This window comes from Sorex fumeus, unplaced genomic scaffold, assembly GCF_029834395.1.
Source record: "Sorex fumeus unplaced genomic scaffold, SorFum_2.1 ptg000037l, whole genome shotgun sequence".
Taxonomy (NCBI): Eukaryota; Metazoa; Chordata; class Mammalia; order Eulipotyphla; family Soricidae; genus Sorex; species Sorex fumeus.
This window is the reverse complement of record NW_026606094.1, coordinates 74778205-74803917: the sequence shown is the minus strand read 5'-3', so window position 1 is coordinate 74803917 and position 25713 is coordinate 74778205. Positions and strand designations below refer to the sequence as shown.

The window sequence follows — 25713 nt, the reverse complement described above, 5'->3', positions numbered from 1 at the left end:
GCCCTGAGCACCACCAAGTGTGGCAGCAAAACAAAACAAAACAAAAAAATTAAAAATCAGAATTACGGAACTAACTCAGAGGCCTGGAGCACACGCTGTTCATGCAGGAGGAAACCCAAGAATACACATATATTTAATCTTGTTTCTGGTTCTTTTTCAGTGAGTCTTCTTTCACTTGAAGCACCATGATTTACAACACTGTTGATGACAGGTTCCGTCCATACCATGTTCCAACATCAAACCTGCCACCAAAGTGTCTACCTCCCCCACCACTGTCTCAGGGTCTCGACCACCACCACCCCCCCCACAAATGGCACTGCTGTCACTGTTGCTTTTGTTGTTGTCTGGTTGGTTATTATTCTTGGTGGCCACTCTGGGCAGTTCTTAGGACTTACTCTGTATTCACCGATCACTCCTGTAGTGCTTGGGGAACCATATATGGCACCAGGGATGAACCAAGGCTGGCCATATGCAAAGCAAGTGCCCTAAAACCCTTTACTATCTCTTTGTTCCTTCAGTAATTCTCTTCATGAAAAATAACAACCAAGACTATGCTGAAAAGTAGAAAAGTCACCACCCTCTCCTCGTGCCAGATTTTAGAGTAAAAGTTTTCAGCTTTTCGTCATTGACCAGGATGTCAGTTGTGAAATAGGAAAATAAAAGATAAATAAAAAATAAAAAATACATATATACACATATATGTGCTCAATGACTCAATTAACATTGTTAAAAAGACCAACCTACACAACACACTATCGACTCAATGAAAACCTATCAAAATTCCAATGCCCTTTTTCAAGGACTATAACAACACCACCCACTAATGCAATCCTTAAGAAAGAAAGAAAGAAAGAAAGAAAGAAAGAAAGAAAGAAAGAAAGAAAACTCATGTTCCCTGACTATAAACTAGGCTGTAAAGCTACAATAGCCAAATCAGTGTGGCAATGGGATGAAGGAAGAAAAACTAATGAAATAGAACTATTAAGAGCCAAAATTAAAACTTCAGATATATGGACACTGAACTTATAATTAAAGGAACCAGGAGCATAAAGTGACACCCAAGAATAGCTGAGATAAGTACCAGGAGGTTTACTCCATGGCTTGGAGGCCAGCCGCACATGCTAGGAGGAAAGGCAGCTCAGATAGAGAAGGGAGCACCAAGTAAAGGGTGTTGGGAGGATCCTCCCAGGATGGGAGAAGCATGCTAAAAGTAGACTTTAGACCAAACATGATTGCCACTTAATGCCTCTTCTGCAAACCACAGCACCCAAAATGAGAGAGAGAACAAAAGGGAATGCCCTGCCACAAAGGCAGGGTGGGATGAGGGGATGGAGGTGGGAGGGATACTGGGATTAGTGGTGGTGGAGAATGGGCACTGGTGGAGGGATGGGTACTCGATCATTGTATAACTGAAACCCAAGCACCAAAATTTGTAAGTCTACAATTCTGCCTCATGGTGTTTCACTAATAAAAATTAAAAAAGCATAAAGTGAGAAAACAAAGCTTCTTCAACAAATGTTGCTGGGAAAAGCCATGAAAGAGGAAGCCTTAGTTTCCCTCTGCCAGCTGCTGCAAACAACTTTATTTTAGCTGTCCCCATCATGTATTTTAAACATTCCTGCAAATTCCTGGGTTCTTTCTGAGATGGGGAAGTTTACCATTTCCTAAGACCATAAATTCTTCCCCCGACCTTGAGTTCACAGGAGACTAAGAGATAATAGGGCAATACCTGGGCATATGATGAAATATATAACATAAAAGGTCTTAAATAAATAGACCATCCCTCCAGCATAAGTGGGAATGAGAGATGCTCATCTTAACAACACAGACAGGCCTAAACTGACAAGAGATCTCTGGGAAACTAATGGGAATGCTCTGATACTCTGATAAAGTAACACAAAGACCCAGTTTTCCTATAAAAACCCACAAAATGAGCAATACTACTTAACTCAGTCCTATACTAACCTCCTCCCCTGCTCGGGAGTTTCTCTTCTACTTTCCAACAAACTCTTCCATATACTACTCTGAGTTTAGGCATTACTTTATTACTCAGTATTTTCATCCCTGAAAATACTGAAGAACCTGGAAACTGTAGATAAACACAGAGACCTGCCCTCAACACTCCTGCATCAGCCATGAGCAAAAAAATGCTGAATTTAATTTGCTACCTCACACCACACATGATGGTTAATTCAAAATGGAATAAAGATCATGGAGAATAGATGAGAAATAAATGATAAATAACAAACCCCTATTTATTGTAAATAGCAATGTCATTCATTATTTATTAAAAAATCAGAATTTATTATTTATAAAAACTAAACCAAAAATCATCTCTATCTTCATCTAAAAGTAAAATAAGTAGCTAATATTTAATAACCATTTACCAAATCTCAGGCAGTGTTCTAAGTGATTTGCAATATTCTATGCATAACAGAATTAGAAATCAAAATTGTAGGGGGTTGATGAGATAGTACACCAGGCTGGGCATCTGCTTACATATGGCCAACCAGGATTGATCCCCAGCATCTTATATGGTCCCCTGGGCACCACAGGGGCAGTTCATGAGTACAGAGCCAGGAGTAACTCCTGAGCATCACCAGGTATAACCCCACACACGCCCCAAAATGAAAGAAGTTAGAATTGTAGATCCTATTATTCCAGTATCCCTAAACACAAGTTAAGGCACCTACCCAATTAAAGGTGGAAGTAATACCCAAACCCACATTATCTACTCCAGATTCCAAAAAATGTTCAGTTATCCCACAAAAATATCAAAAGCTGTAGTATCGCTTTGTTAATATTAATCCTCATCCTGACAAATTCAAACTACAGCAATTATGAATTTTACTCATTTAATTCAGTGTTTAAAAAATAAACAGTTGGGGCTGGAGTGATAGCATAGAGGGCAGGGCGTTTGTCTTACATGCAACCGACCCAGGTTCGATTCCCAGCACCCTATATGGTCCCCTAAGCACCACCAGGAGTAATTCCTTAGTGCAGAGCCAGGAGGAATCCCTGAGTATCGCCGGGTGTGACCCAAAAAGCCAAAAATAAATAAATAAATAAATAAATAATAAACAGAAAGCAAGAAGCCTCATTTTCATAGCTGCATACCTATAGTCACAAAAGATTCATTTATACGCTTTATTGGCTATAATTGGTTTATACCCTAGGCTTAAGAAATTCTCTTCTTCGTGTGTCACCTGACGTCAGTTTTCACTTTTGTGCTGACTTCTGGATAGGCTCTCTTCCACACCTACTCATACCAGGGGTTCATGCAGGGTGTAGATGCTGGCAGATTCTACAAGAGAAAGGATATCTGAAGCAGTTCGTGCCATAAGGAACTGGTCCTCCATAGGAGGATTTGCATCTGGAAGCAGATTTGGAATTTCCATCCCTGAAGATGCCATTACTCAGATCTGCAGCTTCACCTTCCTGTCACGAGAAGGCAATGTCTAATTCTGGAAAACGGAAATAAGGCCCCCCACTCCAAGGAAGATGACAAATGGAGGTAAGGTTGGATAAACCCTGTTCTGGAAGACAGTCATGTAAGACTCAGTGTGGGAGCTTTCTGTAGAAGTGGCACCCGGCCAAAGAAAGAGCACAAGACCTCCCCCCAGAAATGTGACCTGATGAGGGTCCCTTACCAGTGTCCCAGCTGTTGGGGGTCAGGAAGAATTAAAATGAGCTAATCCTGGAGGATCGGAGAGACAGAATAGAAGTTAAAGCACTTGCTTGCATGCCACCCACCCAGGCTCAATTCATGGAATCATTACCTAGGCAAAACAGTCTAGGTCTTTTATTTTATTTTGATTTGGGGATCATATCTGACAGTAGGGTTTATTCCTGACAGCGATCAGGGATCACTCCTAGCTGGGCTCAGGGGACACTATGGGGTTCCAGGGATTGAACCCAGGTTGGCTGCATGCAAGGCAAGTGCCCTACCTGCTGTACTCCCTGTATTATCTCTCCGGCCCCAGGGTTTTCTCAAATATAATCCAGGCAAGCAAAAATGCACTCAAAAAAGAATGGGGCATATTACAGAGCAAATAAAAAATGTGGTCATGAAAGAATAGAATGAAAAAGGTCTTCTCGATGGAAAGGGCAAGATGGGCAAAACTAGAATAGGAAGTTGTCATACCTTTCTCTTTTAAGGGTGCCCTCTGATGGGCTATAAACTAGCCCAGCCTCGCTCCTCAGCACCCATGGAATACTGACATGCTCACTGACAGGCCTTAATATCTGTCAACTTAAAACAGCTCACGTGGTGGGAGCCAGAGTGAGGTGATGATATTGTACTGAATAAATGGTAAGCCTGTGACTGGTCACTCAGGCTACCCAGCAGACCCCAAAGTTTGGACATGTCTATAGGTTTGTCTCCTCTGTCTGTCTCAGTCTGCAACTGAGGTCCGCTGGATGGAGCTGAAGGTGCCATTCCAACTGGCATTAGACCCACAGCACTGCATGTGTCCCAGAGCACCCTCAGGAGTGACTCCTGAGCACAGAGCCAGAAACAGCCCCGGAACACAGTAAGGTGCAGCCCAAAATCCTAACTAGATAATCAACAATAAAGTGAGCTAACATTTGAAAATGCTTCGTGCCCCACCCTTGGGGAGTCCTCAGTCAATACCAGCAGTAAGCAATGGGGGGCGCTAGAAGGAGCAGTGAGGGGGATGTTCTGAGTAAGACAGCAGTCACAGATAATAAACTACGCTCTCAACCTCTGCTTTAGAGATTTCAAAAAGATATTTAAATGGCTGATAGAAATTTTCATTAGGGGCTGGAACGATAGCACAGTGGGTAGGGCGTTTGCCTTGCACACAGCCGACCCAGGTTCCATGCTCAGCATCCCATATGGTACCCGGAGCACCACCAGGAGTAATTCCTGAGTGCAGAGCCTGGAGTAACCCCTGAGCATTGCTGGGTGTGACCCAAAAAGAGCAAAACAAAAAAAATTAATTAGCAATATTTATTAGCAACAGCAATATTTATTAGCACATTTTCCCCTTATTAGCAACATTTCACTCCTTCTTGTTAGCAATATTCACCCCTCATGCCTTCAAATTTCCAACTTTGTTGTTGTTGTTGTTGCTGTTGTTTGGGCCACACCCAGCAATGCTCAGGGCTTACTCCTGGTTTTGTCTTCAGTAATCATTCCTGGCGGTGCTTGGAGGGACCATATGGGATGCCAGGGATCACTCACCCAGGTTGGTTGCATGCAAGGTAAAAGCCCTACCCGTTGTAATATCATTCTATACCATCATTTTTTTAATATTTGAAAACTCTTATTCTGAGAGATCAGAATTTCAACTTAAATCAAAGGACTCAGGGTCCTTGACACCCCTCAAAGAGACAGACACAAGCATGAATGAGGTCCCCAGCACCCATGGCCCCTAGCACCACAAGGACAGCCCTCGTGACCCCTGAGAACAGCCAGATACAGTCCTAGTGACCCCCACAGATACCAGCCTCCCTTCGAAATAAGATGTGAAACTTTTAAAATTATTATACACTCTAGACAATGCATTCTTTGCAATGAATATTTTTGCCAAGAAGCTGTGCTATGAACATGTGAGCAGTCCTAATTTAAAGATAATCACGTAGTGTCACAAAAGAAAAAATTCCTTACAGATCTCAAAAATAACTTGTAATGATTTGCAAAATGGTTTTCTTTGTCCGTTCGCTAAAAAAAAAAGGATCAATCTGTTCACCAAAAGACAAAATCTCAGCGATTACTCACGTCACATATTTCTAACAAAGCTTGGCAAGCGGCAGATGAGGACTATAGTTTTCCTCCAACACATCCAAATTGCATATTGCATATTTGTTCTATGAAAGATGTGTATGAGAGACAGAGAGATTGAGAATGAGAGAGAGAGAGAGAGAGAGAGAGAGAGAGAGAACAATGAAAAAAACAAAATCCTGAACTTCCCCCAGGGAACTGGAGCCAAGGGTAGGACCTGAGTGGGGAAGGGGGACCGATAGAATTAGCTAAATTCCTCTGAACTGCTGCGGTCCACAAAGTGAAGTGGGAGCAGAACTAATCCTCCTACAAGAAGGAATTAGGGCCACCCGTCCTCCATCCGCCAGGCAGACCTGTTGAAGCCACAGGAGGATGCTCTGAGCACACGTGACTCTCCGAAAGGAAGCTTTCCCATTCTCACCCTTTCTGGAAAACGTGCGTGCACAACGCTCGCAGTTGCTTCTGCTAGGGGAGTTGTTTTACTCGTTTGTTTACTCTGTTTCGGTTTGGTTGTGAATGCAAACATCCTTCCTAAGAAACCAATCACCTCATCCCCAAAACCATTACAAGGCATCAGTCTTGCCCAGGAAATAAAGCAGAGAAGGGGCATCCGTGCCCCCACTACGCTTAGTTCCAAAGAGGCTTTCTTACCTGGCGTCCCCTTTTCTTAGACTCTTTGCGCGGATTTCCCTCGAAGAACGCCTGCCGGGGTGCCCAGGGGAGCAGGAAAGCAGGATGCAGAGAAAAGAGCTCCGGGGCAAGACCAGAGCCGGAGCGGGGGACGCAGCCCGGCTGCACCGCGCTGCCCCGGGCAATGGGGGGGTCTCTCTCCCTAGGTAGCACCTCTAGCTGCAGAGAGCTGGGGCGATCCCCCTGAGGAGCGCCCCTGCATGGCTTCCCGGTGAGCTCTGGACACGAGCAGGGCAAAGCATTAGTCCCCGGGACGGAACCGGAGCGGCACGGACAACGGCAAGTTCTACAGCTCACAAAGGCGGCGGCGGGCTGGGGCGCAGCAGAAAGGGGACAGCGGCGGCGGAAGGGACTCCTCCCCACACTGCCTAACTCCAAGCCATCTTCGCTCTGTTGTCATAGCACTTTGCAACGAACGCCAGCGCGCAGCTCGCAGCAGCGCGGCCCCGCGGCGCCCGCTGGGGCTTGTAGTCCACGAGTCCTGAGTCCAGGGCCACCTTGCAAATGGAGTCGGGTCTTAGTGGGCGGGGCGGGTGACTTGCCGCGGTCCTACTTTGACGAGAGACTGCAACTCCTTTCCCTGTCTTAGAACAGGCGCCTGGACCGACCATGCCAGCAAGACCCGCTCCCGCGTTGGGGTGGACGCAGGCCGCGCCCGCCTGCTCTAGACAGTCCCTGTCCCTGGGGCTGGCACGGGCGGGGCGGGGCTTGCGGTGAGAGGGGCGGGGCTTGCCGCGGGGATGTCTCTTGAGGGGCGGGGCTTAATGATTAAGGGTGGGGTTTGTTCTTTGTGGGCGGGGCTTCATGCGGGATGCGCGGTTTTGTCGTTGGTGGGCGGGACTTTCCGCTGTTGGGGCGGAACTTGAAGCAAGAGAGGCGGGGATTGCCGCCGTGGGCGGGGTTGCCGTCGTGGGCGGGGCTTCACGCGGGAGTCTCGGGACTTGGTGCTGGTGGGGCGGGGCTTACCGCGGCGGGACAGGGGCTGGAGGCGCGCAGGCCCCTAAGCGACGTCCTTCCTTTCGGATCAGGAGGCGCACAGGCCCGATGGTGACTGAATGACCATGCCGAGGGTGGGCGCTGGGCGAGCGCCAGCGTTTATGAGTTGGTGGCTGGGATGCGGCTGGCCTGGAACATCTTCATCTCACAGAGAAAGGGGTGAAGGGAATCAGCCTCATGGAAATGTTGGGGCATTTGAACGGTGCACATACGTTTATTATTTCCTAGTACCACGCTGCTGCTATAAAATTACTGATACAAATCTGGTCACACGCACTAAATATTCTCGCCGGTGTAATGGGGAAGTGCACAAATGTTCGATTTTTGATAACAAGCCATTCCCAAAGGCGAACTACCCATCAGGGTCATGTCACTTCCTGAAATTCACTAGAGGACGACACCCATCTTCCAGATTATTTCCTTACTGTGCCGAGTGCTTAAAGAATACACTGCGACCCGGGCAGTATGTTGGCCCAGATATAGTGCTATCATATCCGCGGTCATGTATCTATCATGTTCCTAACGATGATGTCATATTAGGTCATGCAATCATATGACAACAGTGTCATCTAAATATCCCTAATATCCTAATATTTAATATCCACTGATAGCATACATCTAAGTATGCCTAACATGCTAATATATATGTGTGTGTGATAGCTACATGATAGCATACCTAGATGTGTGCTATCATATAGCTATAAGATACATATTAGCGTGTTAGGCCCTTTAATTTCCAAAACATCTTAATCCTTTTTGCCTCTAAAAAAAGAAGAAATACAAACTGCAGCGTGAAGTGCTGTCTTCGCAAGTGGGCGAGCCCTGTCCGGGTCGGCGCTCCAGGCCCGCCGCGCCTCCCGCCGCCGCCGCCAGGGGGCGCGCTGGACCCCGCGGCCGGGCTCGGCGCCGAGGCCCGACGCTCGCGCGCGGCGGGGCGTGCGGGGCGGCCTGGCTGAGGGAGGCCGGCGGCTGCGTGTCCCCTGCCGCCGGCCGCGATGTCGTCGGAGCCGGGGCGCCAGGGCTCGCGGCGGCCGCGGGAGCCGCCCGAGCAGGAGCTGCAGCGGCGGCGGGAGCGGAAGCGGCGGCGGCACGACGCGCAGCAGCTGCAGCAGCTCAAGCACCTGGAGTCCTTGTGAGTCGGCCCGGGGCAGGCCGGAGGGCCGGGGCCGGCGCGGGGAGGGCCAGGCCGGCGGCCGTTTGCGGCCTCGTGCGGCGTCGCGGCGGCGGCGGGGCTCGGGGAGGCGGGAGCCGCCAGCCTGGGACCCGGGGGAGGCCGCGGGGCGGCCGAAGCCCCGGGGAAGGAGGGGAGCTGCGAGCGCCGGGCTCGGACCCGGGGCGGCTCCTCCGCACCTGCGGCCGGCTCTGGGGCAGGCGGCGGGACGGTGCGGGCCGGGACTGGGGGCTGGGCCGCTGCCCCACCTGCTCCCCCAGCCCCCCCAGGCAGGCGCCTCCCGGGAGCCGGGGTCGAACCCGGGCGGCTGGGCAGCGCGGTGCCCACGCAAGGGCGAGGATGTGCTGGGACAGTGCAGGGACAGGGTCCGTGCTTGGACAGTGCAGGGGACAGGGTCCGTGCTGAGACAGTGCATGGACAGGGTCCGTGCTGGGACAGTGCAGGGACAGGGTCTGTGCTGGGACAGTGTAGGGACAGGGTCCGTGCTGGGACAGTGCAGGGACAGGGTCCGTGCTGGGACAGTGCAGGGACAGGGTCCGTGCTGGGACAGTGCATGGACAGGGTCTGTGCTGGGACAGTGTAGGGACAGGGTCTGTGAGGACAGTGCAGGGACAGGGTCCGTGCTGGGACAGTGCAGGAGACAGGGTCTGTGAAGTTAGTGCAGGGACAGGGTCTGTGCTGGGATGGTGCCGGACAGGTCCTGTGGCTGCCGTGCGGGAGGCTGATTGATCGTGCATACATTCTGTGCCTCCCGAGCACAGGGCTTGGAAGAAACGCCCACCCAGGCTCTAGCTAGGCCAGACCCCAGCCCTTCTGGAGGAGCAAACTAAAAGTGGATTCGGTTCCCAGCAGAAAGATCCAGTGTTAGCGATTTAAACTTTCAGACTTTAGTGACTTGTCTTGCTTGGAGTGGTTGAGAATATTCTTTGCTGCCTTTTGGGTTTTTTGTTTCATTTTTGGGTCCCACCCAGTGGTGCTCAGGGATTCCTCCTGACTCTTGCTCCATGATCTGTCCTCGTGCTACACAGGGAACCGTTATATGGGGTCATACCAGGGTTCCCCACAATCAGGCCTCTATACTCTCTCCAACCCTATTTCTTTGCTTTTAAACCAAGGTTTTATTTCCAGGGCCACATTTCTGCATAATTTAAGCATGCGGTAATAAGCACTAAGAGCCTGGCTTCAGAAAACGTTTCTTTGCACCAACCTTGCTTCTCCGCGGCCCACTTACTTCCTGCACCTCCCCATAGAGCCTTCCATGAGGAACTTGGAAGCTTTCCTTCTAGGTCTATCCTTATTTCTAAATGATAGTCTGATGTTGGGCTGGAGCGATAGCACAGTGGTAAGGTGTTTGCCCTGCACACAGCCGACATGGCCAACCCGAGTTCAATTCCTCCGCCCCTCTCGGAGAGCCCAGCAAGCTACTGAGAGTATCTTGCCCCCACGGCAAATCCTGGCAAGCTACCCCTGACGTATTCGATATGCCAAACACAGTAAAAACAAGTCTCACGATGGAGACGTTACTGGGCCTGCTCGAACAAATCGATGAACAACGGGAGGATAGTGACAGTCTCATGTTTTCTGGTCTGGTGTGTTTGTGACCAGGGGGGCGGGGGGGACACATTTGCTGGTTCCAGGCCATATCCCCGGCCCTTATTGGTTTCCTGTTTTGTTTTTTTGGCTTAGGGCCACCCATGGTGCTCCTGGTTCTGCGCTCAGGAGACCCTGCAGTGGCAGGGATGGCCAAGGTTGGCCACACAGCAGGGAAGGAAGCACCTTCCCGCCATCCCTTCTCCAGCCAGTGAGAAGGCTTGGCGATTGCAGCTAAGCTTTGCCTATGTCATGGTGAATGAACTTAGTTTTTCCCCTCCAAATTTCCTGTCTTTGCCTATTAGCGCTTCCATTAAATCAGTGGTTCCTGCTAGCGTTACCATTACTTCGGACTTCAAGCCAGAGAATCAATGAGTGTTTCTGCCGGTACGCTCCCTCCTGCCATCTTGAGTGTGAGGGTAGTTTGAGTCTCTGGGATCCAGTGACAATCAGTGACTTTCCCAGAGGACTCACCCTGCTCCCTGCCCAAGGGTGAGAGTAAATAATCATTTGGCTGGGAGCGGGAGAAGGAAAACTCTGGACTCCAGCCCCTTCGTCCACTGCTGACACCTCACTTCCATTCTCCCACCCTCCATCACCTTTCTAGATATATCTATCAGGGGCTGAAGCAGTAGTGCACCGGGTAAGGCACTGGCCTTGCACACAGCCAACCCAAGTTCGCTCCCCAGCATCCCATATGGTCCCTTGAGCACCGCCAGGAGTAATTCCTGAGTGCTGAGCCAGGAGTAACCCCTAAATATCACTTGCTGTGGCCCAAATGGAAAAAACAAAATGCAGAATTATCTTGAAATTATCCCCAGTTCATTCCTCCTCAAGATTCTTTGTGGCTGGGGCCAGAGAGAAATTGTACAGCAGGGAGAGCATTTACCTGGCATACTGCTGACCAGGGTTTGCTCCCCAGACCCCAAAGTTCCCTGAGCAACACCATATCTGATATCTGAACAAAACCTGAACACCATCATGTGTGGACAAAAAAAAAAAAATTTCTTTGTGGCTTTTGATTCCTTTTCTGTCATCTTCAGAGTCTGGGAAAAGGGACTGAAGAAGTTAGTTCTTTGAAATATTGGGGGTTTGGGGTTTTTTGAAAAACTAAAAATATTGTATTTCGGTTTGGGGACCACCGGCGATGCTCAGGGGATCTTCCTGGCTCTGCACTCAGGAATCACTCCTGGCAGGGCTCAGGGGACCATAGGGGGTGTGAGGGGACACACCCCAAGTCAGCTGTGTGCTAGCCCAGTGCCTTCCCCGCGATCTTATTGTGCTGACCCTGGCAAGCCTTTCTTCATGTCTTCTCACATGCTGGTCATTTTGAACTTGACCTTCACACTTTTTTGTTGTTGTATTGTTTTATTAAACTAAGTATCTCTCTGCAGGGCCCTGGCCCGACCACCTCAGGCATTGCCCGGGTCCAGTTCTGTTGTCAGTCCTGTGGGCTGTGAGTCCTTGTGTATCTGACACTTTCCTGGGGCCCACACAGAGTGCTGAGACAGGCTGCGCTTAGCAAAGCCCTACCCGCAGGAACCCGACCTGGGAACTGGAAACAGCATTTGTTCCTTTAAATGGGGACGGGGTGGGAGGTGGGGCCATACCTGGTAGTGCTCAGGAGTGCTACTGGCTGTGCTGGGAATCAAACTAGACTTGGCCGCCTGCGAGACCAAGATCTTGCCCCTTACACTCTCTCCCTGGTTCCCAAGAAACAACGTTTTTTAGTACTTGGCAGAATAACGGTTTCTCTCTCCATGGACGCTTTGGACAATAACTTTTCCTCATCTAAATTTAGTCTTCATATTTCAGAGCAGTTGAAGTATATGATTTAGGCTTTGCAGCTGTAGAGAACGGTGCTCTTCCAACATTTTTGTTTGGTTTGGGTAGGTATTTTATTGGGGGGGTTCATATTTTGCGACCACACCCAGCAATGCTCAGGGGTTGCCCGTGGCTCTGCACTCAGTGATCACTCCTGCCAGGCCCAGGGGACCTTATGGGAGGCATCAAACCCAGGTCAGCCATTTGCAAGGCAAATGTCCTACTCCTGTACTATCACTCCCGCCCCCAACATTTTTTTAATACTGAGAATTAACTACAAAGATTGAGCCAAGGAGACAACTGAAGAACTGGTGTCCCCAAGCATGCGGGAGGACTGTCCCTGGGAGTAGAGGCCCTGCCCACGCCCCAGAGCAGCCCCGATGCCCAGCCCCCACAAAAGGAAAGAATGAACTGCAAAGATAAATGGGATATTTGGGGGCTCTCACTGCGCATACACATACTCCCGGCCCCGGGTGTTGGATCTAATAGTGAATTACCTGTGGAGATCATGACCGTTTTCCTTACCATTCCCACGAGGAAAAGCTATCCAGCACCATCCTGCCCTCGGGGAGACACGGCTTAGGGGGAGAGATACCATCCCTAAACACAGATTCCCCGACGCGTGCTCCCCTCACACGCCTTCCATCTTGGCAGCGGTAGTAACAGACTTTTCAGGAATTTGGATCTCGGTTTGCTGGGCCGTCTGTTGTTGCTGCAACTCCGGCGGCTCCCAGACCAGCTGGTCAGACTCTGGGGCTGAGCCAGTGCTGCCGGCCTCCTCGCATCTCTCCCCGTGGCTGCAGGCGGGCCTCAAGGTGGCAGGATAGGTCCCTGCATCCCCCTGGGAAATGGTTGAAGTCTTGGCTCCAGAAATGCCACAGCCCAAAAGTAAATTCTGCTGAAGCCCAGTTTTGTGCTGGGCAGGACTAAGCTGAGGGTGGATGCGCTATCCTTACTCAGGATGTCCAGAGGTGACGTCCAGGCCCTCACTCTCTCCGCTCTGTCGTCAGCTGTAAGAGAATTGTCCCATGTCCCCGCTCTGCTCTCTGCTGCACTCACCGCTCCATTCTGTTCTCCAGGACAGGGGGCACAGGGTGGGTAGAGTTATGTACAGTGGCCACAGCCCCTGTCTTGCTCTCAGCCAGCCTGCATTTGATCCCCAGCACCCCATATGTTCCCTCAGCCCCATCAGGAGTGATCTCTCAGCACAGAGCCAGGAGTAAGTCCTGAGCACCACCAGGAATGCCTTCCCCAACCCCAGCACACCCCACCCCCAAAAAATAAAAACTGGGAAAGCTGATTTGGGTTGAAAGACAGACCATTCAGTTGGGTCAAGATCTTGACTTCGGGGCGTGTTGGCACTCACGCCTTCTTTTTGTTTTCTCTCTCCTTCCCTTCGTTTTATTCCTTGCCGGAGTTGCAGCAACAAGGGGTCACACACACTTGGATGCAGAACTCACACATTTCATTGTTGCCCGTGTTCCCACTTCTAACTGTGTGCAGAGGCGTGGGGGACAGGTAGAGTGGTCTCAGTTGTCAGTGACAAGATTGCACTAACCAAGGAAGGGAGGGCATCATGGACAGACTCACAGTCTCTTGCCTGCAAGGCGGGTGCTCCAGCGTCTGCGTCCAGTCCTCAGCCCCACCGTCCCCTCCCCTCTCCCCCCCCCCCCCCCCCCCAGAGCTGAGGGCACCAGATCACTGGAAACAGGAGAGAAGTCAGCCCATGCAGCCCATGTATTTATTGTAAAGCAGAGCAAAGCCCACAACAGTGGTATAGAACTAGAGAATGTTTGGCTGAACGTGGCAGGAGGAAGGAAGGAAGGAAGGAAGGAAGGAAGGAAGGAAGGAGGGAGGGAGGGAGGGAGGGAGGGAGGGAGAAAGAAAGAAAGAAAGAAAGAAAGAAAGAAAGAAAGAAAGAAAGAAAGAAAGAAAGAGAAAGAAGGAAAGAAAGAAGGAAACATTGAGTTCTAGGGTAGGGGTGGTGGTTCCAGGGCATCAACCCTGTGGTAGGTAGGTGCAGGTACTCGCCCACCAGAGCCGCACCTCCAGAATAAACATGTAGCCTGTAAAGTCCTGTAGCAATCATGAGCTCCCGCTGGCACGTTTTGGCCCTTTTTTCTGACTAAAAACTCTGTTCCGTTTGGTTGGACTGTACAGACGTATTAGTCTGGCTTGGAGCCGCGTTGGTGTCAGAAGGGCTGCACTCATTTCACTTCCGTTTGTAACTAAAGGCTGGTGTCCTCCTGCACGTAGATAGCCATGGACCAGGAAGTCTGCTCCCTTGGTTTCCTCTGGACCTCTGTCTGGACATGGATTGAGCTCATTGCTCTGACTTCTGGGAAGTTCGTCCACACACTTAAGTGGGGTCTGTCCTCCAGCACCCCACAGGGATCCTGCACCCCAGTTCAGCAAGGTCAGAGAGTCCAGGACCGCGATCTGGCGCCATCCGCAGGCAGGGAGGTGCATTGGGAGCCGCAGGTTAAGGGAGCAGAGACCTGAGACGGTTCACCTCAGCCCCCTCCTCCCCTCACTGTCCCCAGCTCCCACTTGAGTCCCCTCCCCATCATATCTCCTCCCTTGCACCTCTTCAGCATTGAGAGTGAGTCATGCTAAGAACCTGATACCATGAATCACTGGGTCTTTGTACCTCACGTTTTCCTTGCCTTCCCTTCGAAAATAAGTGTTTAATTATTATTTCAGTGACCTGAGGTTGTAGATCTCAGCAAAATGTGGTACAGTTTCAGTCTGATTCTCTGACTGCCAACTGTTGGTCGGACCTCCAGGGTTTCAGATACAGAGCAGTGTTTTGTTTGTTTTGGTTTGGTTTAATTTGGGGGCCACACCCAGCAATACTCGGGGTTTATTCCTGGTTCTGCGCTCAGGAATTACTCCTAGCAGTGCTCAGGGGACCACATGGCGTGCTGAGGATCGAATCTGGGTTGGCCGCGTGCAAGGCAAGTGCCCTACCTCTGTGCCTTCTCTCAGGGCCTAGCAATACCCGTTTTAACCTCAGTAGCTTTTGCTCTTGAGTGTCTTTTGCCCTGTTGCTGATGGATTTCTTTTCCCTTCCTTTCTAGTTATGAGAAGCCTCCTCCGGGCCTCATCAAGGTCAGTATGAAGTCTCTTCTGGGGATCGTCCTCTAGATATTTTTGACTCAGAGCTCAGAAAGGAACAGTTGCACAGGGATTTGAACCACCCTTTCGGACAAGGTTGTTTCTCCCTCCATCCCAAGCCTGTGCCTTTGTAAAGCCACAAGCAGCCCTGCCCTGTTCCCAGGTGCACCACAGCCGTCAGCCCCGCCTCAATGCCTGCCCCCTCCCCCGGCTCTGCCACAGGTTCCTGCTCTCTCCCCGGACTGCTGCCCCTCTCGACACTGGGGACAACAGTGCACTCCTACGCGCCATAGGCCACCTTCCCACCACTGTGTCTGTCTCTGAGAGTGAGTCACAGACAGAGAGAGGGCAAACAGTTTGGTCCCTTTGACAACTTTATATAATATAGATTGGCTTTGGTTTTGGTCTTGGTTTGTGGGGGGGTTGTTTTGTTTTGTTCTTGATTTTTTTGTCTTTGGGCTTAGGATTGACGCTACACCTCGCAACGCTCAGGGCTTACTCCTGTCTCTGCACTCAGGAATGACTCCTGGCAGTGCCCAGAGGACCATATGGGATGCCAGGGATCAAACCTGGGTCAGCTAAGTGCAAGGCAGGCCCCCTACCTGCTGTACTGTCACTCCAGCCCACATAGTTTGAGTTTTTGTGGTTGTTTTGGTTTTGGGCCTCACTCAGTGATGCCCAGGGGTTATTCCTGGCCCTGCACTGAGGGATCACTCCTGGAGGTGCTCGAGGGAATATAATGGGGTGCTGAGTATCAAACCTGGGTGAGCCCCGTGCAAGGCAAGCACCTTACCCACTGTACTATTGCTCCAGCCCCAACTTTTTATATCTGTTTAAGTTTAGGAAATAATTTAAAGTTTAAGAAAGATTGAATGTTATGGAAATTCGCAGAGACTCTGATTGACCACTGTCTGTAGCACTGTCCTCCCGTTGTTCATCAATTTGCTTGAGCGGGCACCAGTAACGTCTCACAACAAATGTGAGACTTGTTACTGTGTTTGGCATATCACATATGTCACAGGTAGCTTGCCAGGCTTTGCTGTACGGGCGAGATACTCTCGGTAGCTTGCCGGGCTCTCCAAGAGGGGCAGAAGAATCGAACCCGGGTGGCCATGTCAGCCTCGTGCAAGGCAAATGCCTTACCTGCTGTGCTAAGATAGGGTAGATTGTAATAAAGTGAAAACGCGTGTTTCATTTAAATCTATTAAATGACAATGGTTTTCTGAACTATAATTTAGCAGTAAGAGGCACTTGATTATCTAGTAGATAGTGGTGAAAATGCCAAAGACTGTATCAAGTATGTAATGTTTTGAACATTTCTTTTTCTTCGGCGGGGGGGAGGGGATGGTGAAGGGCACACCTGGCGATGCTCAGGGGTTACTCCTGGCTCTGCACTCCAGAAATCACCCCTGGTGATGCTAGAGGGACCATATGGGATGCCAGAAATTGAACCTGGGTTGGCTGTGTGCAAGGCAAAAAGACCTACCCAATTTATTATCGCTCCATCCTCCTGAAAATTTCTAGTTGAGCTCTGGATGTTGGCATGAAAAACAAGTGACTGGATAATTTCCCCTCGACATATAAAGGTTAACTGAATTCAGAGGTCTTTTTTCTTAAAGAGCCCTGATATCATTCACAAATATTATTGGAGTGAAAAATGGAGAATTCAAAGACAACTTCATGAATAGCTAACTTAGATGCATCCCTTAGAGAAGTAGTAAATTTTTTTGTTTTGGGGTCACACCCACTGGTGCTCAGGGGACCATGTGGGGTTCTGGAGATCAAACTTGGGTCAGCCACATGCAAGGCAAACGCCCTCCCCTCTGTCCTGTGCTCCATCCTCTAGTGATTAAAGTGTAATCAATCAATGTAAGTAACTTCAGTTGCTTAACCACCTCCTTGGAAAAGACAAGTGGGAAGGTCAGTTTCTTGGGACCTATTTCCCACTCCCCTCAGACTCACTCTGCTCTCTGCCCAAAGTAATTCCAGAGAAGCGGTTTTGATGTTTTCAAGACAAAACAGACACCCCCACAGAGATGGGTATTTTTGTTTCTTGATCAATTAGGGGTTTATCCCTTCCACCCAGGAAAATTTCCCAGCTATTTTTCAACATAAGACTATTCATGCCAAACAGAGACAAAACAATATCAGAATTTCTCTTTTGCGAGAAAAAAAAAATTGAATTCATTTATTTTGTACTGCATACAGATTTAAGAGGTCAGTTCCCAAAGTTGATAGAAACTAGAGTGAACCCCCAAAGAAGAATCATTTGGTGATTGTGTTCTTGGCTTTGAAAAGTATTGTTTTTGTTGTTTCGCATCAGAAGAGATCAGGAGAACTAAGTTTATTTTGTGGGCGGCCACACCCAGCAGTGATTACTCCTGGCAGGCTCAGGGATTGAACCTGGGTCAGCCACATATAAAGCAAAGGCCCTCCCTGCTATACTTAGGCCAGAAGATGGAGTTTTGTGCATGAACCCGGTAAAGGGGCTGAGGAAGGCAGCTTGACTTGCTTTCAGTGTTGAAGGTCTGTCTTAGGCCAGACACACAAAAAGGCCTTGTGATTTGTACTTGGCACAGTCAAGCTCTCAGAGGTTGGGGTTACACATAGAGGTTTGAGTTCAAGGTCTTGCTGATAACAGAGAAATAAGGTCTAATAATTAAGAGTATAGGCACTGATGTCTCACAGACATGGGCCCAGATTGTTGCTTCGCCACTTGGTGGATGTGTCAGGATAGGTTAGGTTTTGTGCTTCTCAAACTGTTTCCTGCTTTGAAAGTTTTCTATTTTTTGTCCATTGTTGACTAATATTGCAAGATGCAAAGTACTTTTTCTTGGTTTTGGGGTTACACCTGGTGACAGTCAGGGGTTGCTCCTGGCTCTGCCCTCAGGAATCAATCCTGGCAGTGCGGGGGCCACCATATGCGATGCTGAGGATAGAACCCTGGTCTGCCACAAGCCAAGCAAAGGCCCTACCTGCTACACTATTGTTCCAGCACAGTACTTCTATTTTTATTAGTACAAGATGAAATAAAAGGAACATACTGCCCCATTATGTTACAGAAGTAGGAATGAAGAATTTTCTCGTAAAAGAGAAATTCTGATATTGCTGATTGACCAAAGCATGTTAGATATACAATACAGTTGTTTATTGGTCAAAGTGTCCTTCACCTTTTCAGCATGGATCAGACCCCACAAGGTCATCTGTTTTGTGACATGTTTTTCTTTTGTTGTTGTTCCCAGAGGAAATCCTGCTTATTTAGTTCTACACTTTGCTTCAATCTAAGAAGAAGACTGACTGGAGCAATAGCACAGCGAGTAGGGCTTTTGCCTTGCACACAGCCCACCTGGGTTGGATTCCTCCGCCCCTCTCAGAGAGCCTGGCAAGCTACTGAGAGTATCCCACCCACACGGCAAAGCCTGGCAAGCTCCCCGTGGCATATTCAATATACCAAAAACAGTCACAAGTTCACTATGGAGATGTTACTGGTGCCCACTTGAGCAAATCCATGAACAACAGAAGGACAGTGCTACGGTGCTACACTTTGCTTCATTCCACAAAACTTCGAAGTTAGCACCATATGTGATCCTAGACTCTTGTGACCCTCATCAGAATTTGGAGCCCAGATGTCTTTGCTGTGTGAATGACACTAAGTAATTTGGCTCTAATAACAGCTGTTTCACTTTTCATGATACAATTATGATACAGTCACAGTGTGTGTGTGAGTGGGAGAGGGGGTATACAGGATGTAATTTGTCTTTCCTCTGGTTCTTGAGAGGGAAATGGAGAATGACATTAGGATCTCCAGCCTATGAATGAGAAAGCCAGACAGTGCTGTGTTCTCAAGCTGGAGGAAGGGGACGCCAGTGCCACTAGCCACCTTATTTATGCGGTTTCCCTTGTTAGGAAGACGAGACAAAGCCGGAAGACTGTATTCCAGATGTGCCAGGCAATGAACACGCCAGGGAGTTCCTGGCTCATGCGCCCACGAAAGGACTGTGGATGCCCCTGGGGAAGGAAGTCAAAGTTATGCAATGTGAGTATGAAAGTGACCGTCCGCTCCCGGTCCCCAGCCACCAGCGAGCACCACTTACTCAGCATGCTCCTTCTCCACTTGCTATCCTCTTGGCGTTGTCTCTGTTTTATGATTAAGGAAGCCACCTTGCGCATTCTGGTAAGTGATTCAGAGGAGCAGGTGGAGTAAAGGACTTCTGCCTCTGAGCGCCATAGCCATGCTGCCACAGCTGCCTTTGGGGCATACGTCTCAGTAATAGTCCTGCAGCAAAAGTGATGGTCCGTACCGGAGGGCAGGTGCCTCTGCACCTGGCCTGTCAGCCACCTGCCACCAGCACAGTGTTGATGCTTGGTCCAAGTGGCCGGCCACAAGCCCTGGACCACAGAGGGTTGGTGTGAGACGGTCACAGCCCCTGTGCACAGCCAGAGCTGCAGCACCTTGATCCGGGCTGCGTGGTCTTTTAAAGACTTTTTGACTGCTCCAGTGTTCTTCATGCCCACGATTGAAAGAGCAGTTTCTAGTTCCTGTCTCCATACCGCCCCAAAGGTGATCATCACTTGAGCTCCTTTAGGAAGGCACTTTGGAACTTGCTTGTTTCGGGTTTTCTCTGGGGGCCACACCCGGCTGTACTCGGGGCTTGCCCCTGACTCTGCACTCAAGGATTACTCCTGGCAGTGCTCGGGGGAACCATATGGGATGCTGGGATTGAACCCAGGTCATCCGCATTGCACAGCAAATGCCATGTATTATTGCTCCAGCCCCTATTTTGAGCATTTATCTCTGTATATGTCTGGGCCTCCTTCAGAGGCCTGTAGAACAGTAATTTCAACCTTTCCTCACCTCTGCCCTGATGCTTGGAAACCACTGCTAGAGAAACAAACACTTTTTTTTTCCTATCCCCAACCCACCTCTTAATACACCCTTCCTCCTCCCCATTTTCCCGAGTAGTTATGCTATAAATAAATCTTTTGTGTTCATTTGACTACAGCTATTTTCAGAGCCTAATCACGCACTGAAGCTGATGCTTCTCTGTGCACGCAGCCAACATATTTTCATTTTCCATGCAGTTCACAATTGTCTTTTTGTCATTTGTCATTTTTGCTTCATTTTCTATGTGCGGCTCATGAATCGGGACCATCAGGCATGTGTGGCACTCTGCACTTCCCCTTTCTGGAGATAGTGGCTTGCATGCAGGCAGAGGTGGCCTGCTTCACCCCCTGGGATTTCCTTACCCTGTATCCCGAGCTGGATCTCTCTTTCCTGGGTCTCGAGGCTTCTTTCAACAGCTCATCTTGGTTGAAGGAAAAACAGAATCTCCAGGGGCTGAGAAATGGATTTGTGGAAGTTAACCAGACTTTATATCTATTTTAAAAAAATCTTTTTTAAAAAATTTTTATTTTTAGGTTTGCTGCACTATAGAATTCACAGTTAAAAATCAGCTTCCTTAAGAAAATTGAAGGAGGCTGGAGTGATAGTACAGTGGATAGAGCATAGGCCTTGCATGACCCTGAGCACCATTGGTGTGACCCAAAAACAAATAAATAGTTTTGAAAATGGGAATCCACTGACTTCTTATGTAAGGCATTGCTGCTGAAAAGGCTAAAGATTCCAAAACTAAACACTGATATGACGTGCTTTTGAGTTTTGGGTTTTGGATTTTTGTTTGGGGACCATACCCAGAGGTGCTCAGGACTTACTCTTGACTCTGTGCTCTAGGAGCACTCCTGTTGGAGCTCAGGGACCCATTTGGGGTTCCCTGGAATCAAATCTGGGCCTGTTTGCAAGATAAGGTGCTGTTTGCAAGATAAGCACCTTACCCACTGGAGTATCTCTCTGGAGTAACATGTTTTATATTACCTTTTTATTTTTTTTTCCTTCTCCTTCCTGGAAGTTTATAGTCATCATATCTCCAGCGTTCTGAAATTCTGAAATTTCCCAAACTGAATTTCCCAAACATTCTATATTGGGTATTATTGTGTTTGCAATTCGCTCATTCAGATAGCGGCCCTGCAGATGAACTTTCTGGCTTCTGATCTTTTCTCTCCTATTTTTACTTTCTGCCTCCAAGACTGTTTCATCCCATATCTTCTAATTCCTCGGTTAAGTTTTTCATTTTGCCTCCACACTTTTCAGTTCCACATGCTCTTTTTTAGTTCTTTTTGGTTTACTCTGTTCCCAGTCTACTGTCACAGCGTGTCAGATTTCTAAGAATTTAATTTTTTTTCTCTGCTATGTGTCTGCAAGTTGATTTTTCTTCTTTCCCCTCCCCATTAATATTTTGTTCATTAGGAGGGTTTCAGATATCTCCTGATCTGTGACTGGCGTGTTACTAATCACCAGTGACATGGATCCTTCTTGATATTTACATATTAATTCATGCATCAAGCATTTCTCTAACTTTGTCATAAGTTACCGAAGCCATAGCATAGCAGATTTATTCTGAACATATTTGCTTTTGAAAATTTGGATTTTATGAAGAATGTCCTTATTATGATCTACCGATTCTTTATCTTGACTGAGTCAAGAACACTGTCTTACAGAAGACATCCTTATCGTTTGCTTTTAGGTTGGCGTTGTAAACGGTATGGTCACCGGACAGGCGACAAAGAGTGTCCTTTCTTTATCAAAGGCAACCAGAAGTTGGAACAGTTCAGAGTAGTAAGTAAAGCCCGGGAGTGTCACTTTGCCTTTACCACAGATAGTGATTCTGTGTGTCTGTGAATCAGGCGTCACCAGTGAGCTGGAGGTTGGCATCTACTACATGTCCAGAAGTCATTTGGTAGAAATGTGTGATGTTAACTGCATGTGTGTTAGATTAATTGTAAATTTAAAATTAACTTCTTATCAAAGTGTTATTTGCCTTGCTAACACTATTTTAGTGAAGCTGACATTGTTATCAGTGATACTTTTAGTTTATATTTTCTAACAAAAAATCAAGTTTCATAACTATCAAAGTTATATACATCTAAGCCTTTGCTAAAGGTTAGCTATCTTTATGTCATAATCTCAAAGTGTGTATATAAATTACATAGTATCCTTTGATAATAGTCGATTAGGTTATCATTTTCTCACTTTCACACAACCTTCTTTATAGACAGTACTTTAAATATTAAGCTTTAATAAGCGGTAAAGGGCTGGAGTGATAATAGAGGGGGTAGGTCTCTTGCCTTTTATTCACCCAATCTGGTTTTGATCCCCAGTACCACATAAGGTCCCCCAAGCCCGCCAGGAGTGATCCCTCAGCGCATAGCCAGGAGTAAGCCCTGATCACAGCCAGGTGTGGTCCCAAAACCAAAATTAATAATAACAATAATAATCTATACAAAATATCCAGAACAAATTATCTCTCAAATACACCCATTTTTGTAACTCATAACATAACTTGGTGTTAAACCTAAGAAAACTTAGACATAATCACATTCTTTTTTTTTCTTTTTCCTTTTTTTTGGGGGGATCACACCTGGTGATGCATAGGGGTTACTCCTGGCTCAGCACTCAGGAATTACAGGGGACCATATGGTATGCTGGGAATCAAACCCAGGTCGGCCATGTGCAAGGCAAACACCCTACCCGCTGTGCTATGGCTCCCATAATCATATTCTTGTAACTCAACCAAATTCTCGGGATTTATCCTAAGCTATAATAGAATATCAATACACACAAATTTTTTTAAATATATAACATAATTCCCAGAATAATTCATATGGGAAAATTGAAATCACAGTAAAACTAGGAAACAGCTTTAATAGCCCACGTATAACAAACTGCTATAATACAGAAATCACACCTTTTAAGGGGTCGTAGAGATGGAACCAGCATCCCATATGGTCCCCCAAACACCAGGAGTCAGAGCTCAGAGCCAGGAGTAGCCACTGAGCACTGCCAAGTGTGACCCAAAAACAAAAATTAAAAAATACTTTTAAAAATTGTGATTTTAAAATGTGTAGTATCATGGGAAGGTGTTCATAAAGACAAGGCAAAAGTAGAGGTATGTATATAATATTATGATAATTTTTCCTGAATTATGAATATTAACTGGGAAAAGCACACTAAAACATTCACATTGTATACTCCTGAGTGTTGAGATAATATATCTTCTCCTTAAACTTGTACTTTTGCAGCAAACATTTTAAAGATCATTTACATACCACAGAATTTATTCTACATCTATTCATATTTTAAGTAATCTAAGTGATTCTAAATGGTGCAAATATTACATGAGTATATTTGCTTTATTTTAACAAAATGAAAACATTACTAAACATTGATTTTCCAAGTCAAATTTTGCCTCTCATCAGAGAAGCTTGGGAGTCAGCCACTCTTGGTGGAGGTATTCCAGACTGCTCTGACATGTTCCTCCGATTTTTGTCAGCTACCCATCAACAGGTCAGGAGAAGGGCCCACGCCATCACTACATTGCAGGCGACACATCCCGGCCCTCGAGCCACAGCTCACACAGGCCTGGCCAGGCTTTTGACCCGCTGAGCCATCTCGTCCTTGTCCTCTACATTATTTTTCTTTCTGCACCTGTAAGTGAGTCATTCTTGCAAGTCATTTCCGACTCACTTAGTTTTCCTAACTCAGCTGTGATCAGACCAGTGATTTGCTTTAATGTCTTATTTCCTCAGAACGGCTATTGAAACTATAGTCTGTCTTTGGGGAACCATTTTTGTAGCCCCCCCTTGCATTTCAGACCATGATGACCCTTCAGGTTTTGAACAGGTTAAATATAAATTACACCAAGCAGGGGAAAAAATGACTTGCTTCAATGAGAGTGGCACTTATATTTAATTTAGCAGGTCTGTGAAGCCTAACTACACCTTCTCTAACTCCAGGCTCATGAAGACCCCATGTATGATATCATCCGAGAGAATAAGAGACATGAGAAGGACATAAGGTGAGGCCTTATGTAACTGTGATGCAGTGTAGGGAAGAGCTGGTCAGTGTTAGAGAGTGTCTTAGATAGTGTCACCTTCAATGCGGAAATATCCAGAGTAACTGCAGAAAAGGCAAGGGAGGGGTCGGGGACAGTGGGGACCCAGAGGCCAGCCATGTTCTTTTTGGCCCAGGGTTTCAGCCCACTGGTAACTGATGTCGTCAGCTCTGACTGTGGTCAGTTCCTTATCTGTAATCGTCTGTGCTTGCAGTTTTGTCAAGTCAACCAAGGTTAAGTGTATATTAAGAAATCCTGAGAGAGACCATATTCACATAAATTCTATTACTGTACATGATGACAATCATTCTGTTTTATCATTATTGATGTTGGCACTCTCTGTCTCATTTATAAATTAAACTTTATCATAGGTTTGAAAAAATAAGAAAAATAGTACAAACAAGGTTCAATTTTATCTGTGGTTCAAGGTATTCACTGAGGGCCTTGGAAAACACTTTGCAGAGACAGATAAGGAGGAACTATTTTTCTTCTCCAGTGTCTTTAAAGATCTGTGTTTTTTGCAAATTCTTTGGCTGATGATAAGGTAATGAACAAAGCAAGAGGTTTTTTATTTTTCTCAAATTGAAGGCATTGAGCTGTAATCATTGAGGTGCGTAGCACTGGTGGTAGGATGTAGGGACGTGCATTAATTACATGTTCTCCTTGTAAGGATGGCAGAAATGTGCAGAAATACTTAGGACAATAAAAGAATACAAAATGGCAAGGACACTAGTTACCGAAAATATACACAGCAATGGACAAGAAAGGAAGAAAACATGCAAAAATTTAAAAGTAGCTCTGTCTTTAATACAGTGGTTGTTTGAGAAATATTTTTGCCCTCACTCCTGTGATCTGAACAAGGTTTCTGTGCTAAGTGAGGTCCCTGTCCACTCTTGCACATTCAGGATACAACAGCTAAAACAGCTCCTGGAGGATTCTACCTCAGATGAAGATTCGAGCAGCAGCAGTTCCTCAGAGGATAAAGAGAAACACAAGAAAAGGAAGAAGAAGGAAAAGCAGAAGAAAAAGAAGAAAGAAAAGAAAAAGAAGAAAAAACGAAAACATAAATCTTCCAAGTCCAACGAGAGCTCCGACTCGGAATGACCAGAACCCGTTCCCCTTGTTGGTCTCAGAGTCAGGGGCTGTGGCCGAGGACACTGGACTGTGGGGTGCGTGGTGCCACTGTGACGCTCACCCTCAGAGAGAGGGGACCCGGCCCTCGTCCCCCACCTTCTCGCCTGGACAGCTCCAGGCAGGAGCCTGCGTCCAGGATCCCCACCCCTTGCTCTTCGCAGGGGTCGGGAGCCCCGTGCAAGGCCTCTGCAGAAGCCCCTCCAGTGCTGCCAGCCTCCCTACTCCGTAGGGGGCTCTGTAACTCCCAGACTGCCAGCCTGATTTCTCTCTGTTGTGAGGACAGTAAAAGCTCATTATTTATTTTTAAAATGCATTGTCTTTTTTTATTTCCCAATGACACGCGCGTATGCTGCAAATTTAAAAGGGGCAGTTAGGCTTCGGGTGAACTGCTTCTCGTCCCGTCTCCCATTTACCCTTTATTCCCTGATAACTACCCATTTTACCAGTTTCTTGTTAAAGTCTTTCAGAAATATTTTGTGTATTAGAATTATAGGAAT

At 47.5% G+C, this 25713-nt stretch overlaps 2 protein-coding genes across 2 annotated transcripts in view; one reads left to right on the top strand and one right to left on the bottom strand.

The window, feature by feature from the left end:
• Nucleotides 1-6417, bottom strand: part of BBS9 (Bardet-Biedl syndrome 9) — a 567629-nt gene extending 561212 nt beyond the window's left edge. Inside the window, exon 1 of the mRNA XM_056118050.1 lies at nt 6398-6417. The gene's annotated coding sequence lies outside the window, so the exon portion shown is untranslated. The remainder of the gene's footprint in view (nt 1-6397) is intronic.
• Nucleotides 6418-8388: 1971 nt separating this feature from the next.
• On the top strand, nt 8389-25510 carry RP9 (RP9 pre-mRNA splicing factor). Its single transcript, XM_056118508.1, has 6 exons — nt 8389-8564; nt 15098-15128; nt 19041-19170; nt 21716-21807; nt 23985-24046; nt 24988-25510. The coding sequence occupies exons 1-6, from the start codon at nt 8428-8430 to the stop codon at nt 25184-25186; spliced, it is 651 nt and encodes a 216-aa protein (XP_055974483.1). The 5' UTR covers nt 8389-8427; the 3' UTR covers nt 25187-25510.
• The last annotated feature ends 203 nt before the right edge of the window (nt 25511-25713 follow it).

Coding starts and splice junctions, on each gene's coding strand:
- RP9 (XM_056118508.1), top strand. CDS start 8,428: ATGTCGTCGGAGCCGGGGCGCCAGGGCTCGCGGCGGCCGCGGGAGCCG. Junction 15,129..19,040: donor CTCCTCCGGGCCTCATCAAG/GTCAGTATGAAG, acceptor TTCCCTTGTTAG/GAAGACGAGACAAAGCCGGA. Junction 21,808..23,984: donor AGTTGGAACAGTTCAGAGTA/GTAAGTAAAGCC, acceptor CTCTAACTCCAG/GCTCATGAAGACCCCATGTA.